This window comes from Betta splendens, chromosome 3 (genome assembly GCF_900634795.4).
Source record: "Betta splendens chromosome 3, fBetSpl5.4, whole genome shotgun sequence".
NCBI lineage: Eukaryota > Metazoa > Chordata > Actinopteri > Anabantiformes > Osphronemidae > Betta > Betta splendens.
In genome coordinates, this window is record NC_040883.2 from 2,326,003 (window position 1) to 2,344,813 (window position 18,811).

The 18,811-nt window shown below is 43.5% G+C and overlaps 1 protein-coding gene across 3 annotated transcripts in view; it reads right to left on the reverse strand.

Moving 5' to 3' along the window:
* trip4 (thyroid hormone receptor interactor 4) overlaps positions 1 to 18,811 on the reverse strand; it is a 44,756-nt gene that overhangs the window by 24,166 nt on the left and 1,779 nt on the right. For 2 of the 3 annotated variants that reach the window (XM_029143574.3, XM_041070023.2), the window contains exons 5-12: positions 18,710 to 18,788; positions 18,527 to 18,632; positions 18,161 to 18,376; positions 17,940 to 18,069; positions 17,559 to 17,749; positions 17,223 to 17,347; positions 16,955 to 17,046; positions 2,388 to 2,490 (exon numbers count right to left, since the gene is read on the reverse strand). In XM_029143574.3, coding sequence (XP_028999407.1) covers positions 2,388 to 2,490; positions 16,955 to 17,046; positions 17,223 to 17,347; positions 17,559 to 17,749; positions 17,940 to 18,069; positions 18,161 to 18,376; positions 18,527 to 18,632; positions 18,710 to 18,788 — 1,042 coding nt within the window. The remainder of the gene's footprint in view (positions 1 to 2,387; positions 2,491 to 16,954; positions 17,047 to 17,222; positions 17,348 to 17,558; positions 17,750 to 17,939; positions 18,070 to 18,160; positions 18,377 to 18,526; positions 18,633 to 18,709; positions 18,789 to 18,811) is intronic. The other variant, XM_055507528.1, reaches the window with a different exon arrangement.

The window sequence follows — 18,811 nt, forward strand, 5'->3', positions numbered from 1 at the left end:
ATTTAAATAAGGCTTAAAGTGATCAAATTCATTTAAGAAACTTTACGCCGGGTTTGGACTCCTCATGCTCGGGAGCGATGGGATTTCAACTCTTCAGGGGAATCATAATAAGGAAGGTCAAACTTAATTCACCGGTTACCTAATACTATGTTGTGCAGCAGCGCAAAGAGCGGGTTCAGACTCGTTCTGGTTTGTCTTACAAACAGAAGAAGCTGAAGCGAGTTTTAAAGGAATCCAAGGGGTTTTAGAGACGAACATCCCTCTAGTCCAAAGAACAGGAAGAGTTTATGTCAGGAATAAACGGGGAACCTGACTAAATTAGATTCCATCACATGCAGATCGTCTGAGATCAATGCCTCCATCAAATGAAACACGCTATCTCCAGTTTATCATCGACAGTGGAGTCAGCTGCTACTGTGGGAGAATGGTCCCTGTTGTACACGGACACTGAAAGAACACTGCTCATTTAAATAAGACCTTTCTATTACAAGTCTTTTGCAGCCTTAAAGAGGAGGATTGTGTTTTAGCTTCGTTTATATGGCGGCATCCTGCTGATAATGTCGCGCTAGTAAAAACATGGGGGAAGTGAGAGACAGCTAGATGGAAGAGAAAAGGAAACGTGGGTTCATGCCGGGAAGCTAAATGGCTTTCAACACCCAAACTGACCTTCAGCATATAAAGAAGCCCCCCCCCCACACACACATATACTGTATATTCAAATGTTCACAGGATGTGACCATTAACCATGATGCACACTCCCAATTACAATGAGGAAGCCTTGGCTATATGACATTTTAAATGTCACAGACTCCTCCACAGGGAAATGAATGTTCAGCCAGAGTATGCATCCTGCTTCATCCGGCGTATTATCTACAAAGCCAAGGGTAAACGTGCTGGACAGAAAGGAAGCATTGCATTATTTGATAATTATCATATTATTTGTGCATTCCAGGATGTTTGTCTTTAAGCTTCTAGTTATGCTTCTTCTAGTTATGCTTCTGTCCCTATAAAGCACATTTACAAGTACCGCCAGCACAGTATCAAACAGCCCATTGCTCATGATTGCCAACCAGGCCAATCAAACAACTGCCTCTCATATAAAACACACTGTAAGCCAACTCCAAATGTGAAAACAGGAAGTCTGAGATGGGTGGTGATGCCAGCAGCGAGGCGATTTTGTCGATCTAAGCTGCTGGGGAGCAAAAAATACTTGTGCTAAGCCCCCCTGAGTAAGATGAGCAGTAATGCCTTGACCTGTCAGATGCTGTGGGAATTGAGGTGGAAGAGAGGGCAGGAGAGTAAGAGTGTGAGAGAGTGAAGAGCTGCTGGTGACAGAGGAATAATACAGGCCGGATTGTGTAGGTCCAGCGGATCAGGACAAACAATCCAAACACCAGTTGGAGCATGTTGTGCACTCATGAAAAATGCATGTACAACATGGAAACCTGCACACGTGAACAAAATAAAGAGCCAACACACTGGGACGGGTTAATTAAACTAAGAGGATATAGTAAAATGTGCACCTTGGATTATTAAAATTTAAAGCTTATGAAACACTGTTTTTCCTCTTCATGGGATTTCAACAGTTCTTGAGTGGTAATTCAGACTTCATCCCACATCTGGAAATCAAATCATGCCAACTGGAGTGCTGTCTGGGTCCATTTTACTGGTTTCACTGCACAAGAATACATTTAGTCATAGTTGGTCTACTTGTACTTTTTACCACTAAAACAGACCTGATGCTTTCTATTTTCTACTGCACTGAAGGCCCAGTTCTCTAAGATATAGACAAGGCCATCGTATTAATATTTTTAACAAAAAAAAAAAAAAGACCCTGCTCTGCTACATTTTACCTTAAGCCTCTGAAAAGCTTTCTTCATCGATCTGGAAAGATCTAAAAGAGGCACAGCTGCATAAACAATCCTCTCATGTCTTTAGAGGGTTTTGAAATATTAACAAAAGAGCTTGCAGGTACATCATTTTGCAGCCGCAGCTATAGCAGCGCAGGGAAAATGTGTTTGAGTCCTATTATAAATCACACAATACAGCAACAACACTGCACATCCAGGCACGGCACGTCCCCCGGGCAGCCTGACAGCAAAATCCCGTCTTTACAGATGGCTCTCAGAGAAAAGCTGTACATGTGTATGTAGGAGCAAGTTTAGCGCGAGTGTAATTTATTTGTGTTAATAACAATACAGTAATCAAGGACTGCAGCCAGTGAAGAACTAGTGCACTTTTACATGTCTGCTTAGAGTATGTGTGATGATGTGAGGATACAGATGCTCATCCTCAAATTATAAACTGATAGAAATAGCACTTCCTCAGTTGTCTCAGGTTAATTTCATCCACCCCACTTCCCCTGACATGAAAGGAGGAGGACTTACAGATCTTGTGCTTCGCTTTCATGGGGAATTTCACCAGCAGCTCCTGGGGGTTGGTGCAGATGAAGACGAATGGGGAAGCAGACTCCTCACAGGTATCGGGGAACTGCAGGGGTGGAGAGAGAGGGATGAAAAAGAGGAGCAGTTTAGCTTCATCTTACACAGAGGCAGCGTGGCCATATTGTGCACAGAATATGCTGCAGCTCATGATGCCCCGTAGGACGGGTATGAATCATTCAGTGAGCGTCTCTGTTTATACACCTACATGGAGCTACATGTCCTCCGTGCCTGACAGCAACTGATAGTTATGAGTCTGGCTGGGTATTACGTACTAGAATAACTGGAAGTAATGATTTAGTACCTAATAGCAGTATTTTTTATAAATGTTTTATTTAGACACACTACGTACTAAAAGCATAAATCTGAACATACACAAATAATTCCTTTTTTGATTTAACCACATGCACGTATTTATGCGGACCCTAACAAGTCAGTCAGTAAAGAACAGGCTATTACACGTACGTAATTGACAGCAGCCCACAGCATCCAGAGGACTAGAAACAAGAAAAATCCTGTATCTCCCTGTGCTATTGACTGGTCTCTCAGGTGAGAGTACGGAATCGACTGACACGGTGACAAAGGAGTCATCTTTCCCATCACTGGCAGCCAACTGCTCTCAGCTCATCCAATTTCCTCCGGCGCTATCAGATAGTGCCCATGATTGCATCTAGCCAGGCAGGAAGCGGCTCTTTTCATGACAGCATGCTTTTTCCTCCACCACACACACACCACCCCCTCCCCTCTTAATTCACAGCCTCTCTATCTCCCTCAAAGGAGCACTGAAGGTTGTGACAAATTTGGGGCTTTTAAGTGAAATCAACAGACTCTGCGACCCATCTGGATGGTCCCTGACAAACTAGGGAGAGATGATAGAGATGTTTATTTCAGATTATAGTCCATGTCGACTCCGGGGTAATACAGGGCAAGTGATAAAATATGTAAACACTCAGAGTCGTAAGACGTTGATGGAGGCTGTAAAAGAGCCCCCTGACTCCTCCTTCCTATGTCAACTGACTCAGTGATTCCAATTAGGCCCCCCAGTCAAGTATGCTGTCTCCACGTGAGAAAATTCCCCTGACAGCTCTTTAACAAATTTATCTGTAATCTGTGAGGACTAGAGAGGGGGAGGGTGTCTAGAAATGTGAATTAAGAAGTAGGATTCTTCCACACCTTCGTTATTTATCCAAAAACATTTGGACACAGCATTTTTCTTGGTCTTTATTCTTTTTAGCTATAAAAAAAAAAACTGATTAACTGCAGTCATTCAGGCGAACAGCAGTCAGGCCGTTCACCTAAATGACTCGTTTTCAGATTAACTGAGAATCTAGTGCTGCCCTGCAGCCTTTACCACCAATCAGCAAGGGAAGGAAGGACCTTCGTTTATCAACTGTCCAGAGGGGACGTGTATTTCCTCCTACAATGTAAAAACTGATCCCATGTATTGTTAAGAGCATGCAGTGATTCTCTAACGAGATCAGCTTAATTGAGTCTTCATTTGAACGTACATGTTACGCACACTCTGCCATAAATCTTTGGCTTAACTTTGATTTCACTGGAACATTAATTGTCGATGGGTTTGTGACCAGCATCGAGCGGAGATTCATTAGTGACAGTGTCTGGTGCAAAAGGTCAAATGTTGGTTGAGTGTGTTGCTGGTGCACTCGTAGTGTAGTAGAAGCTGTTTATGGACCAAGTTACTTTTTCTAAATATTATATATTTGTGCAATGTATGGAGTTCCTAACTTAGTAATCAAACTAAAATCCACGTCCATATTAAAGGTTACTGTATGAAGTTCATTACCAATGTTTCCTTACTGTTTTTACAGTCACAGGATGTGTTTAGCTATTTTAGCATCACTTGTTATGTTTGTGTCTCACTTAGAATATTTTTATCTTCTCTCTGTGTAAGTATGTTGATATGTATAATATAAAATGAAGGCGCATACATATTTGATAAAAAATGATTTTGAGACACAAAAGCAAACAAGCTAAAAATACCACTGCCATGATCAACCAGTAATAAGAAGAAATAATGGTAAATGGTGAAGGAAAAGAAGAAGCAATTAAACGTACAAAGAGGGAATGGGCGTAAAGGAGAGAACTTTAAGCCACTTTATGAAACGATGGGGAAGATGGCTGCATTGTCTCAGGTGATCAAGGGGACAAAATGGTGGTAGCTTTGCTGAATTCACACCAACGAAGAATAGCTGGAGCCAGAACTCAAGTGCGCTCATGTGAGACCCGCCAGTTGCCTGCTCTTTCATCCTCCATTAGCTAATTAGCATTTAAAGTTGTTGAATGTGCTGCTTTGCCTCACAACCTCCCCCACCTAATTGTTTCCATTCCATGTTAATCAAAAGGCCACGAAACATTGTGGTAGCGCGACAAGGAGGTTTGTTAAGGCAGGAGGAATCTAACGCAGCCGGAGTGAACCATCCTACAGACGCAATTAAAGTTGAGCTTGTTGAGAAACACAGGTACTGAAGGAATTAAGACGCCTTTAAGTGGGTTTATGTGAGACTAGGACTAGTACAAAAAGCTGTCACACTGAATTCTGTTATGAGTTATCAGAGACGAGTATGATAGAAGGTCAGGGTTACCGCCCCGGGGTATTATGGGTAGTGGGATCAAAGTGTTCTACATGAGAGTGGCTGGAGCCTGCGTGTGTGTGTGTCTGTGTGTGTCTGTGTGTGTGTGTGTGTGTGTGTGTGTGTGTGTGTGTGTGTGCGCGCGCAGTGACAGGTGCATTAAAATGTCTCAGTGTGAATAAATGTCACTCGTCTGTTGGTTTAACACGTGTGTTTGCTTAGAAACAACATTTGAGTCAGACTCGACAAGAAAAAAATCTAAATTTACTGTTTAATCAAGCACCCAAACTTAAACGAATGAAACACATTTTTTTTGCAGGTTAGACACACTTCAGTTCCTAACTAATGCATGCAGGCGTAGAAGAGATGGCAGCACCACAAAAAGAAACACACACAAAACACATCATCGGGACGAGGTGAAGGATTCATTCAGCCTTCCTCACAAACAACCAATTCAATAAACTGCCGCTATTTAATTTGCTGGGATCAAGCCAGCGGGGATTCAACAATAACCAACTGTAATAATATGAAATTCACAAGTTCATTGGAAAAAGTAAAAAGGGACAGGAAGCTGGGAGGAAGCCTCTGGCTATGAAAAATAAGCGAGGCTCAGACCGAAGAGGTGTTCACTCCATGAGTCACTCATTAGTTCTCCTTCCTCTGCTCATCATCCCTGCTCCGAACACTGGACCTGTCATTCTCTGTACGGTCCAGAACATCAAGACTCAACCGGCGTTTGAGGCAAACAACATCCATCTTAATAAAATCACCTAAATCTGAGCCAGGATGTGACAGCAGGAACACAAACCTTTGAGTCCAAGCTTGTCAAATAAGAGCCCAACAAGCCCACACTGTTCCCTCTCCTCTCCCCACAATGTCTCTCTCTCTCTGGCTCTTTTCAGCTGCTGCAGGCAATTAAGGGCAGCAGAGACAAGTAATCTCCTTCTGGGCGACGGGGCCAGACCAGAACAGGCATGTGGAGTGGGCTGTGCAGTGGAGGGGGTGGGAGTGGGGGGGGCGGCCCCAGCCTCAGCCCTAGCCAGGCCCTGCTTGGCTGCACTCAATCTCAGCCCAATAAAAAGCCCTTCATTGGCAGGGTGCAACTGAGCCAGACGGGCTGGGAGCATGTGGCTTTTAAAAATGAGGAGGGTGGAATAAGGGGGAGGGAGGGAGGCAGAGAATGAAGGAACGGAGAGAGTCAAAATGAGGAATACAGCTCACTATGAAAAACAGATAACAAGGCTAGAAGGTGAGGCAGACGCAGCTTTTTATAGACTACACAAAACCAACAGTCTGCACCAAAAGGAGGCTTTGAAACGCTGCTTAGGCACTTGTGTCAAGGCTGGTTTCACCCTGGGACGGCAGAAACAGATGGGATGTCTCTGCGCTGTGGGCTACACGTAGGAGGTTAAAGGCTGCTGTTGGGAACTGTTTACAACAGCAATCGTTTGCCCACCGTCCTTTTAATCTATTGTATTCACCAAACAACACAGGCCTCTGTCTGGCATTCATTAACCCTCTAACAAATGCAGCTGCCCTCAGGAAACCAGTACTGTAACTGCCTCTTAGCTTCCTGCACGTACAGAGTGTGTTATTTGGTTTTCCATCGCTGCACAACAAAGAAAACACACACACACACGTATGCAACTTTCCCTGCACAGCGTCTCTCATGAATTCTGTATGTAAGACTCTTTTCTTATAGTATTTACATCTGAACTCAAACAGAAGATTGAAATAGTTTATTATTAACGCTTTATTTGTTCTTTCAGCTCTGACAAAGACTGGTTTAAAATAAATTTAACCATATCAAAATCGGAAAAGTGGTTAAGTATTATCTGAGGTGTTGATTTTGACACAAGGCATGATGATCCTTTATTCCAGATTATTCTAAGGTTTTAGCAGTGCCCCTCCCTGATTTTATCATTTACTCCCATCCTTGCTGTTAACACAAACCTCCTCCATCTGTTTCACATTAAAAGCCTTCCAGCAGTTTAGGGGAAATAATCCTTTCACGTCACATTTACTGTGAAACATCTGCAGCAAGTGTCGAGTTTCACGAGCAGCCTGACAACATGAAAGTGCGGCAAATTTGAACTGATCACAACGAATGAAGCGGTGACTGAAAACAGCCTCTGCTTCAAAGGGACAAAGAGTGAAACCGCTGAACGTGAAGTGGAGTCGAGGCATAAACATCTACACTTGGCAGAACATTTACCAGCCATTTGCGGTTCACTTATCTTCAATAATTGTGTTCAGACATCTTAATAGGACAACTCACATCAGATCTGAACAGGTCTATGGCTCATTTTCGTTTCCCAACACCACCTCTAGACATGACAAACGCTTGCTCATAGAAACCACAGCAGCGCCTGGATTGACTTAGATTTAGATTTGAATCTGAATCTAAGTCAATTCAATAAGCAAACAAATAGTTTAGGGTCAAAAAGTCAATGATTCCCATCAATACTGACACTAAATGATCTTTGCCCCTGCTTAAAACATGTGTCGTTTGAGCGGATCAATTATTCATGCTCTGGAAAAAAAAAACTGCTCAAACAAAAGTCATGGTTGAAGTAATCAGCAACATGCTGAGAACTATGAGTCATATATAAGTTTAATTGACCATAGTCCTGTAGTTTCAGGTTAGTAATTGTGAGGATTTGCTGCGAGTTTTAGATTGTGGGTTGAATGACACTTGCAATTATAAGTTACTGCTTCCTTGAGTGCAATAAAAAGCTCCATTTTCTCATTTATAGACAATTTGGATTTACATACACTTAACTGTAACCACATTACTCAGAGAAACCACATTTCAAGTAATTGGGGAACAAGTTCATGCGTCAGCTGACCAACAGACAGACAACAGTCCTCACAAACTGTGTGAAGTAAATTGATCCGAGGGAAAAGGGCCGTGGACGTCTGCGTGGCTCCTTGTCTGCGTTACAGACTTTGTGCGAACTCGAATTACGAACGCAGCCGCGGCCGCTCTGTGCGATGATGTCCCCTTTCACTCAGCTGCCGCTAAGAAGAGTCTCCAGCAGCCGCAGCCTTTGTCCTGCATGCGCTTTTAAAAAAGCTGATTAGTAACCTGGTTACGCTTTTACACGGCTTGACAATCTGCCTTCTGAGGGAGAAATCAATCTGGGGAAATCTGGGTTTTTTCTAATCCACTAACCCAATTACTGGAACCAAGCTTTCTTTTTACATGACAATTAAAAGATTCAGCGACTGTGACACGATCACTAAAGTACAAGTAAACACAACGAATAACGGATGGATTAAACCATAAAAACTGACTCGGGTTTGCAATAAGTCTACATGCAAGTTTAAAACCTCTGTTATAACCACTACTATAACCAACACACACACCCTGAGGCCGCGTGGACGCAGGCTTCAGATCTTGGTGCCATGTGACAATAACTCAAACCAGTGCTCACCTTCTGATCAGCAGCCACTGCAGCTCACTTTGTCCCTTTCATTTCAGCTCAAGCACACGAAGTTACATGATGATGATTAAAAATTTAGCACACTACTTCACCTGCCGAAGCAACCGGTGTCAAGTTGGAGAGTGAACATTAATTATCTAGGAGTGTCCAACGCCGGCTCCTGCGTTTTTACATTATTAATAACCTCGGCGTTACGGGAGACATGTCTCATTATTAGAAGCTCAGCACCAGGATCCCGATTTTCCAATTACTGCAACTGTGAGAGTCTGCTCAGCTCAGGAAAGACAGCCTTAAAAATGCTCCCTGCTTCAGCGCATGTACAGGAGGATCAACACACTCTGCCCTGATGAAAAGCATGAAAACGCCACCGAATGCAGTAACTTCCCAAAGTAACACTGTCTAATTGTGTTGTGGACTCATTCCATCCTCGTCATTTACACTCGCATTCATCCAAACGCAGGACGCACTGACACTAACTGTGAAGCTTCAGTGTTTGTACTTTGGCTTGGTTTAAGGACCCGCTCTGCATGTCTGCAATTGTGGCTACTTTATTGTCTTGATGTAAATGAGTTCAAGCTGCCACCAGCCCACCATCACTAACAATAAAAGGCCAACAAGGCGGATATTAAGACCTACTTTTCCCGCCGCCTCACAAAGTTCATATTTGGACTCTTTGTGAGCGGTTGGTAAAGACCATGTCACACGCTGGTGTTGGAGCTGGGACCAGTGCTGGGACCAGTGCTGGGACCAGTGCTGGGACCAGTGCTGGGACCAGTGCTGGGACCAGTGCTGACAGGTGTAGTGAAGTCATGTGTTTCTGCACACACACACACAGACTTCCTCACTGAGCCCAGTTCCACTTTCCCAGCCATGTTTATGACTTCACCTCCTGCGGTGGCCCTGAGGCAAGAAGAAAACAGGACTGCCTCACAACAGTCAAAGCTTTTTATACTCAACCAGCCAACTGCTGGAACTTTCCAAGCAAAAGGCTTCTCTCTTGTTCTCACAGTCGAGCTCGTGTCGGACGAGTGCGGGACTCGCACGGAACCGAAGCAACAAAAGCCCCCAATGCTGTGCACAAAAAAGCTCCAGCCCTAAAAAATAAGCAGCTGTTATTACAGTACCTTGTGAGGTAAAGACAACTGCACTGCACTTACAGAAAATCACACAGGCAAATCCATCTACGTAGTGGTTTCCTTTACAGGGCACACAGCAAGAACCCCTGGAGACAATTACCATGTCTGCTTTCAAACCGAGACTTCAAAGACAAATTCCAGGGAATCGAAGGCATTAAAACTTCTTATTTTCCACCACAATCTCCTTTTATCGGTGCCACAAATCCAGCTCTCCTTAACACAGGTAGTGTCAGCAGAAGGCCTCGTATTTTAAAGTAAGGTAACAAACCTCTTCACAGTGGGCATTTGATTTCATAATGTGGAAATTGAGAAGAACTGGGGAGTTTATGAACATGTCTGTCTCTTAAGGAGGATACTTGCTTTGATATCCTGAGGCTGGGGCACAACTCCCCCATCTGTGTTCACTCAGACTCTGTGGGAAATAACGGCCTCTTCCCTGCACTCCCAGGGTTGACTGTGAGGATGGTGGGAGAACAGAAGGAAGGCTGTCACTTGATTTCTGTCAGAGGCGAGTGGTGGCTGTCTCAAAGGCATTTCTTTCATTAAACACAATGAGATGAAGTTGTTACAGGATTTCCAAAATAAGAGAAGCCAAACTACTCCATGTGTTATTCTCTGCCACGGCGTGTCCTCGACTGTGACGTCCACCTCAGCCAGACGAATAAATGGAGAAATGAGTTTCACAGACTTCCACAATTGATCACTGATTATAGCTGTAAACCATTTAATTTCCCCGGTGTGAAACAGTAATAATTATAGGAACAACAAGCAAAGCTTTTCACAGATTCACACTGTTTCAAATATGAAGCCAAACAATAAATCTTAGATAAGAGACCAAGTCAAATAATATACTGTAGATCAACTTCAGCCTTAATCAGCCTGATCACCCACTTCTAATAAATAGATCAGACATATATCTGATTATGAGTTTGCTGGTTTTATTATGTTGTTACTTTTCCAGTGGTTTGAAGGGCAAGTGGAAATAAAATCTGTTCCTATAGTGTGCTACAAAGAAAGATTAATGGCGCTGGAAGCATGGATGGCCTCCCTCGCCTCCTCCTCCTCCTCACTTTGCTCCACTCAGATGTCGCTAGCAGGAAGTTGCTGAGCAGACATGTCACCCAGCAGAGCACAATTGAGTTTGTAATCTCTGACCCTGCAGTGGCAGAGAGTTCCTCGCGCGTTGTCGCTCTGCTCTTTGCCTCTCGAGCGGAGATACTCGTGCTTTTCCTGCTGCTGGCTTGGTTGGATAAGGATCTGTTCTCAGATGAACACAAACAGGCATGTGTGACGGTGCTTAGGCATGTCTGAGGAATGTTGGCACCAACACTTGAAATCCACTAGATACAGTAAGTGAAGTGAACGGACTTGGATTTGAAGGGAAATTGAGAATAATGATTATAAGGAGAAGTGTTCCAGTTCCAGATAACATCACGCGAGGAAGCAGCGTTGCCTATTTAGTGCAAAGTACCTACTGAGCGCGCCAATCAACCTTTATTACTCATTCCAAAAGAGAAAACTGGCACCGACACAGGCCTCGTGATGAGCCGTTTTGGGGACTCGCTGACAAACACCAGATGAGAAGATGGGAGATAAATGTCAAACATTTATCCATGCTTCATTAAAGCGCGTTATGGGAGTAGGACTTCGCCTCCAGCAAAGCACTAAATACATCACAACAATAAAACCTACAGCGGTCGTCTTTATGCAAACGTTGCTTAACACAGTTGGGACCATTATTTTGAATAGATCACAAACTGGGAAGAATGAGACTGTTCCATAAACTACACAACAAATGGGCTGAAGCACGTGGCTGCGCTAGGACCTAAAAATGGCAGAATTTCAAACATGCCTGCTGAAAAACATCAAGAGTTAAACGCTCTCACCACCAAACCACAGGCTGTAAGGACTCCACTGCACCAACTTACCATCCTCCCTCGCTGTATTCTGCACTATTCCTTCTGGATCATCCTTGTGAATTATCTAAAGAACCACCAAGTAGGACTGTAGGACACAGTGTGAGTAAAAAACACAACCAAAAAATAAAAGCAGGCTTCTATGCAGCGAGTGAGTAATTGTAGCTGAGGTTCATTTGTCCTTCTTATGAATCACTTCACGTTCTTTCACATGTGGTTTGACGTCTCCTTGGCCTTAACGTGCTACTGTCGATGTGCTTACCACTGTAATACTACTAAATTCCCGCTGAATCTCTGACTACATAGTGATGATGACTTTAGCATTTGTTCAGCGTTAATAACAGACTAAAGGAATGGGTCTCGCGCTGCAAAGGTCTGATTTGAAAGCGCAACGAGAATGACATTTTTCAGGAGAAAAGAAGCATTTGCACCTGCTTGGCATTCAGTCGAACACTTCACACGGCTCTGTATTCAGCCGTTGCTCTTTGATTGCAACGTATTTTCATCAACAGCTCTGTCTTCCAGACCGTCAAAGGAAGCTATGTGAAATGTCTCTCATGTTGCCTTTATTACTGTTCCAGGTTCCTGTGATCAGCACACAGACAGAGGAACAGGTTCTGTTAAGTGAGCAGCACAAAATAAAGAAGTAGTGGTGGTGATAATGATACGGGAGCTGTCGGTTCCCCAGCAGCACAAACTGTGTGACATTTGATGAAGTGGTGAAACGCTACTCAGTGCAGCAGGCCATTTCAAGACCAGCAGATGGTTCTATGTATTTTTCATGCTGTTGAAAACCTGTGACTGAGGTTTGCTTGGTTGTCATTCAGTGCCTGGGGATCTGGGCTGAATGCTTTCTACACACCACTGCAGAATCACATGATGTCTGACCTCCTCGCCGTGGCAAACTGCCCAGCAAGGAAACGCGAGGACGGGGAGGAATGCGAGTGTGTTAGTGAGCGACTCAGACTGCGCAGACACAGAGAGATGCACACTTTCACCCGAGCGCGGGGCCTGTTCACTGGGCATGCACTGAATTCTCCCTGACCACATACAACTTCGCAGCACCCACTTGTAAAACACACCGCCACAGAGAAGGTGGAGAATGTATGAAGACAGAATGACGGAGGGGAAGCGGAGCAGGAAACGACAGAAGCAGCCACTACTAAGGATTCACACAATGTAACAGAGAAAGAGGGGAGGGGAGAAAAAATAGCAGTGCCTGACTTCCCTTCCTTTGGAATGCATCCAATATATCCTGTGAGAGAAAGAGAGCGATGTGTGTGTGTGGCACGCTGGCAGGAAGGCTTTTAGCATATAAATATCACATTACCACACAAGGAAACGCAGGCATCAGTCCGAGCTTCCAGCCGGCCTAACAAGCACGGGGGCTCCACTCTGGAGGTCAGAGGGAGAGTCTGCACAAATGGAATTCCACAGAAAGCAGCACTTGTTTCAAGAGATAAGTGGCTTGGCTCGCAGCAATGTGATGTGGTCTAAGCCCACGGTTTCAGCTACCTGACGCGCGTATATCTACAGAGGTGCAGGAGAGTATAATGTGCTATAATGTGATTAAGTATACGTGCATAAAAGTCCCCACAGCTACAATAAGGAGCAAAGTAAAACATTAATTTAATAACTTTGTGTCAAAAGATAAGTGCAATATAGTCCGATAGCACAATGACAAAACAGAGCAACGCTGGAGAAGGTCTAAGTGAAAACAGCTCTGCAGCCTACGCAGGGTGGGCTGAGAGGAACACGGCGCCGACCTCTTAGTGCTTATTACACTGCAGAGAGAACGGTACAGTTAATCACCACTAAGTCCCTTAAACCTCAGGAATATCAATCTGCCCATTTAGGAAGCTCAAGCCATTGTTAATCAGTTTCAAGCGCTGTGACATCAGGTGCAGTGAAGAGGCACAGACAAGAGGAGCGGTTGGTGAGCGATGGTGACGCCGTCTCCTGGGAGCGCTACTGAGTTTGAGGCTCGGTCCACAAATAAAGATTATCAACGTGCACAGCCCCGATGTGTGATTCTGAATGTCTTGTCTCAATTTGTTTGCACTATATCAATGTAACTGTTTTCTGTTTTTATCTCGTCAGCTTTATTTACGGTTTTGCCATTTGGTTCATAAATCTTAAAGTGTTGTCATAGGAAGAAGCCATCCCAGCATCTCTTTCATTTCTATTACCGTAAGTGCACGACTACCTGCAACCTGCAACCTGCAGCTGAAGCAGCTACACAGCATCACACCGTCATTTCTCATTAATGACACAAGTGCGTCTCCTGTTGTAACACTACAAAATATCTGCCATTGCTTTTGTGTTCTGACAGGAAGTTGATTTAATGCTGAGGAGGAATGTGTGTGTATCCAGAAGATAAACACTGCTGCACTGGAACCTGCCATGTACTGTATTAGCCTTTAACCCTGAGTTAGTAAAATAGGCTTCAGTGTGAAAAGCAGATAACACTCACAAAGACACAGATTATGATGTCTGGGAATAAAACATTGGCTAAGTTAGAATGTAAACATTTCACCTCCAGGAAAGTTATGAGCTCTTTGATTAGATAATGTGCTGTGTGGAGAGGTCACACACACACACACGCACGCACGCACATTTCCTTTTCTTCTTAGTCGTTTCATAAATCAGCATAGATCTGAACAACACTGTCCAAGAGATCAGAGCCGTTGAAGTGTATTCACCAAGTCAAGTAGCTGTGCAGCTGGTGAAGCAGAGTAAGAAATCAGAGCCTTATTAAGAGTGTGGATTGATCCAATCAATTGTTGCACCGCAGGAGTAAGTTGATGGTGTTATTTGAGCTCCGTATGGGGTCTGATGTGCCTTTGCTTGTGCTGTGAACCAGTCTGGAGCCCAAGAACTGCTCTGTGCAAAGGTAGACAGACGTTCTCCTCAGAATCACATAATGCTGTGCCATTTCACTTTCTGTCCAATTGCTGCCCAGTTGATTGGCTTTTGTATGAGACGTAAACCATCTACCAGCTATAGAAGCTACTCGGTCCGAATGGACCTTTCCGCTCATCCTTTTTAATCAGCTTGTTCTGCTTCTTCCAGCAAAAAAAGCTGTTCCATCTGTAATGGGCCTTTCTTTTTTTATTCTCCCCCCACACCCTTCCCCCGCCTCCTGTGCCCTCTGCGGTAGCAAGGTCAGGCGTACATCTCCACTCTCCACTCACTGCTGAGTGAGCACTGGGGGGTAGGGATGGAAAGACAGAACACAGATCATAATGGCTGGCCAATTATCAGTAGTAAGAGGCCTGGCGAGTTGGGAGGAGTGACAGATTATGGGGAGAACGGATCAATACACCAGTCAGTTTCTAATGGAGGAAGGAATTGGTACAAGTGGAGCAGATGGAAATCCTGCCATGCCTGGGGTGGCCTTTCTGCACCATCTCTTATCAGGGTATTGGGTTTGTGCTGCTGCCTTGTACAACAGCACACCAACAGGGGACTGAGAGTTATGGCACTGAAGGACCTCACATTCACTACATTTTTGGGTGTTTTCTTCACAGATCACTAGATCTACACATTTTGCACTTTCCCAAAATATTTCAAACACCACTAGGGGCAAATTTAGAAAGGCCTGAAGAATAATGGCTGTCTGTCCTTCACCGCCACCCCCCTTCCTTTAACCACCCACAGCTGCCAGCATAGGACAGTAAATCCGACACCTCACCCACTCTCCCAGCCCTGCAGCTCAGCTGTGTGCTACTACGGACTAACACACCCCACGCTCTTTTATCATAAAAAAAGGAAGCAACTTTGAAATACTACATGTTACAGCTAATAGCCTTGTCTTCATCTAAAATGGTGCCTGGAACAAGCAGCGAGGAAGTGTGCTGCACCACCATTAAGCTATCGGTCCTGTTCTTCTCTGCTTGCTTCACTATTTTCTACATCTGCCTTTCCTTCTTTTTTCTGAGGGGCCCTATGCGGGGTGGGGGTGTTATTTATGGCTGCTCTGTGCAAGTGGACACACACAGACGCACACACATACACACCCTTTCACAGGATGAAAGGGCAGTCACACTGCCTGCAAACATGATTTTACAGCCCTGGGTGGAATGAGTGGTGGAGGAGAGAATGAGGACAGAGTACAAAAGGGGAAAGCCCTAAGATTTACAGGTCCCAGCAGTCAGAATGCAAAACATGTAGCAGCAGACATTAGGAAAGTAGAATTTGTTTAAGTCTAAAACAAACTGAACCCTTCCTAAAAGGCTGCGATTCTGTATTTTTTCCTATAATAGAATCTCAGGAAAGACGGCGCGTGTGTGTACAGGTTGGAGCTTCGCTGGTCCAGGGCAAGCTTGTACAGCGTCTAGGACTGTACACATTTCTCCACTTATTAAGCATCAGTGCATGCTGCTTGTGTGTGTTTTGTGTGACTGGATAACTAGAGTAAGATGGAGTGAGGTGTTTAAATGTTTATACACAACATTAACAAAATGAGAACAAGCCGACACCTTATCACCCGAGGGTGTGCATTCGTTTCAAGATGTTACTCTGACTGTTGTTGGTAAAACAGTGATTACAAAAACACTCATGTTTTGGTGATGCCATTCAAAGAATTACTTCAAAATCTAACCATCTACAAATTAGCCAAAGGTTCACAGTTGAACTGGTTGTGTAGCAATTAGGGCACAAGATTTTCATTATTAAAGGGATAAAACGGTACAAAATCCACCATTTCTCATCACAGACTACACGCAAAGCGTCTTATTTTCTTGGCGCATGCCACATGGGGATAGTAACATAATCTACTTGGTTTGACTGACAGCAAATAGGACTCGCATGATCACTTAAGAGGCAGCGGGATGTTTTTTCCAGATTATACTTGGAAAACTGCTTTCTATTAAAGTGATTTGGGTCTTTTAAAGCTCAAGTAAACATCTTGAATCCAGATTTGCAGAACTGACCGTACTGCCAATGAAGCAGCTCTATATGTAGTCACATCACATATTCAAAGTCCTCAGAGCACTTTCGTAAAAGGTGGGTTTGGTTTTAAGCAGTCAGAAGACAAAAACCACCCCAGCAGCAGCTCTCCTCTATTTATCTACAACACAAGATAAATCCTTATTGCTGACAATACAAAATACAAACAGACAAAAGGTCTGTTCACTGTCATGTGTACATATCAACATTCTAAGGCATGTTGTTGGAAGGTTAGTGGTAAAATAAGGGCTAAGATGTGCATTGCTTGCGGTGCATACTGCCTCTAGTGGAAATACTGTCCAGGAGCTACTGATGATTGTCTGACCTCTGCTGGCAGGACATGGTATTGGATTAACTTAATGTGGTACAATATACAGTCCACAGTCGTGTCTCCCCCCCTTTTATATTCGTATAATATATATTTATTTGTTATAGCAGACATGTTCAACTGGTGTGATATACTGGTTTACTAACCTGTTCTCTGAACTGCTCCTGAGACAGGCAGTCAGTCATGTTAACACAGCCCAGCAGACAGCCAGTGGGGTAGTCCTTTGGAAACGCGGGTTCTGCACAGAAGACAACAGCAAAATTCAAAAACCCACCAACATGCACAATTAAAATCATAATAAGAATCATTTTTGTGATAATAGTTTGTAGGGACCAAACCACTGATTCCACTCAGGGCTGTGAGTGCTGTGTATAAAACAAGTGCAAACAATACACTCCCTGATTTGCAGTGTACCTTTCTTGTGGATGTGGCGGTACATGGATTCCACGTCAGCTATCTCCTGGGGGGTGGGTTTCTTGGCTGCAGCAGCAATCCAAAGACGTCCCCGGTGAGATGTGTACCAAGTTCGTCCTTCTACCCTACTCATACACAAAACAAATTAAATAATTTTTATATATATATATATATATATATCTTATGTAAATTGTATGTTCACTGGCCATATACTATTCATTTTCAGAATAATGCTGTCACTTTGTTTAGCGATCGAACAGGTCTGTGAGTGTTGGAAACATCAAAATAGTAAAAAAAACAAACTAACATTTCTTTGGGAATTTGTATAGTCCTCACCTCTTGATGCCTTTGACAAGTAGTGAAGCCCAGGGTTGATGCATGCTGAGACACCAGCCGCCATCTGACATTTCCTGCAGCTCTCTGTCTTGGAGTCTCAATCTGTTACGTTCTGCACCTTTATCTTCTCCCAAACTCCTTCCCTGGTCTTTTTTTCTCTTAAAGGTTTCTCTGCCTTCATCATCCACCCACTGCAAACAATGTTGTTTTCATTGTTATTATTAGTAGAATCTGTAAGTATACTGCACAACCTCTGCCAGCCATGTCGGCCACAATGTCAATGCAATATGAACTCATTTACTGATGATCTCCATTAAGTTTGATAAAAATCATTTATGTACGCAGTCTAAAACTGAAGTACACATAGTAAAAAGGATTTACCTCTGGTGCAGACTGCATTATGTTTGGGTTGACCAAATCTCTGAGGCTTTGCCTTCCTGCTTTACTTTTAAAATGCGATGGTGATTTAGATATATAATCAATTTTCATAGTGTTGAGGGTCTCCTCCAACCTGCAAATAATTAGAAACATATCAATCACTGACGGTGTTTAGCTTGACTGTATAACATAAATCTGACCTTATTACTGTGAGGCCATCTTACTTGGTATAGTATTCTTGGAGGTTGTTTCCTTCATCAATTACTTGTCTACCAGCAAAATCCAATGTGATCTTCCTGTCCTTGCGAGAGGCATGACGAAGTTCTCGAAGCTCTTCTTCTTTTTTCCTTAATTTGTCTCGCTCACTCGGTGACAACCACTGATTAGACTCAGTGGCAAAGTAATCTGACTCATCATCCAGAACCTGTGTTCTGCTTACACTGTAAGGGTGATAAATATATACATTGTATCATCTAGTTTAATTGTTATGTTCAACAGTCAGTAAAATTACCCAATAGTTAATGCTGCACACCAAGCATTAGACTTTTCTACTCAGATGAAGCTCTTTGAGTGGCTGTTTTTTTTTATACCTGTTTCTATCATATTCCAGTAATTTTTCTTTGTGCTGAATGGCCTTTTCTAAGCCAGCTTTCAACTTGGCCTCTTGGTGTGGGAGATAATCTCTGCCTCCGGAATCTGTTGTCACAATCACACACGTCATTATTTTATTAATTTTTTTATATTGATCTAATCTGTCTTATTTTGAATCTCACCTCCCATAAGTTTTTTTCTCAGTTTTTGGCTTTTATTGGAGTCTCGCTGTAGGATCTCCTGCTCCTCTTTTGTACAGACCTAATTAATTAAATAAACAAGAC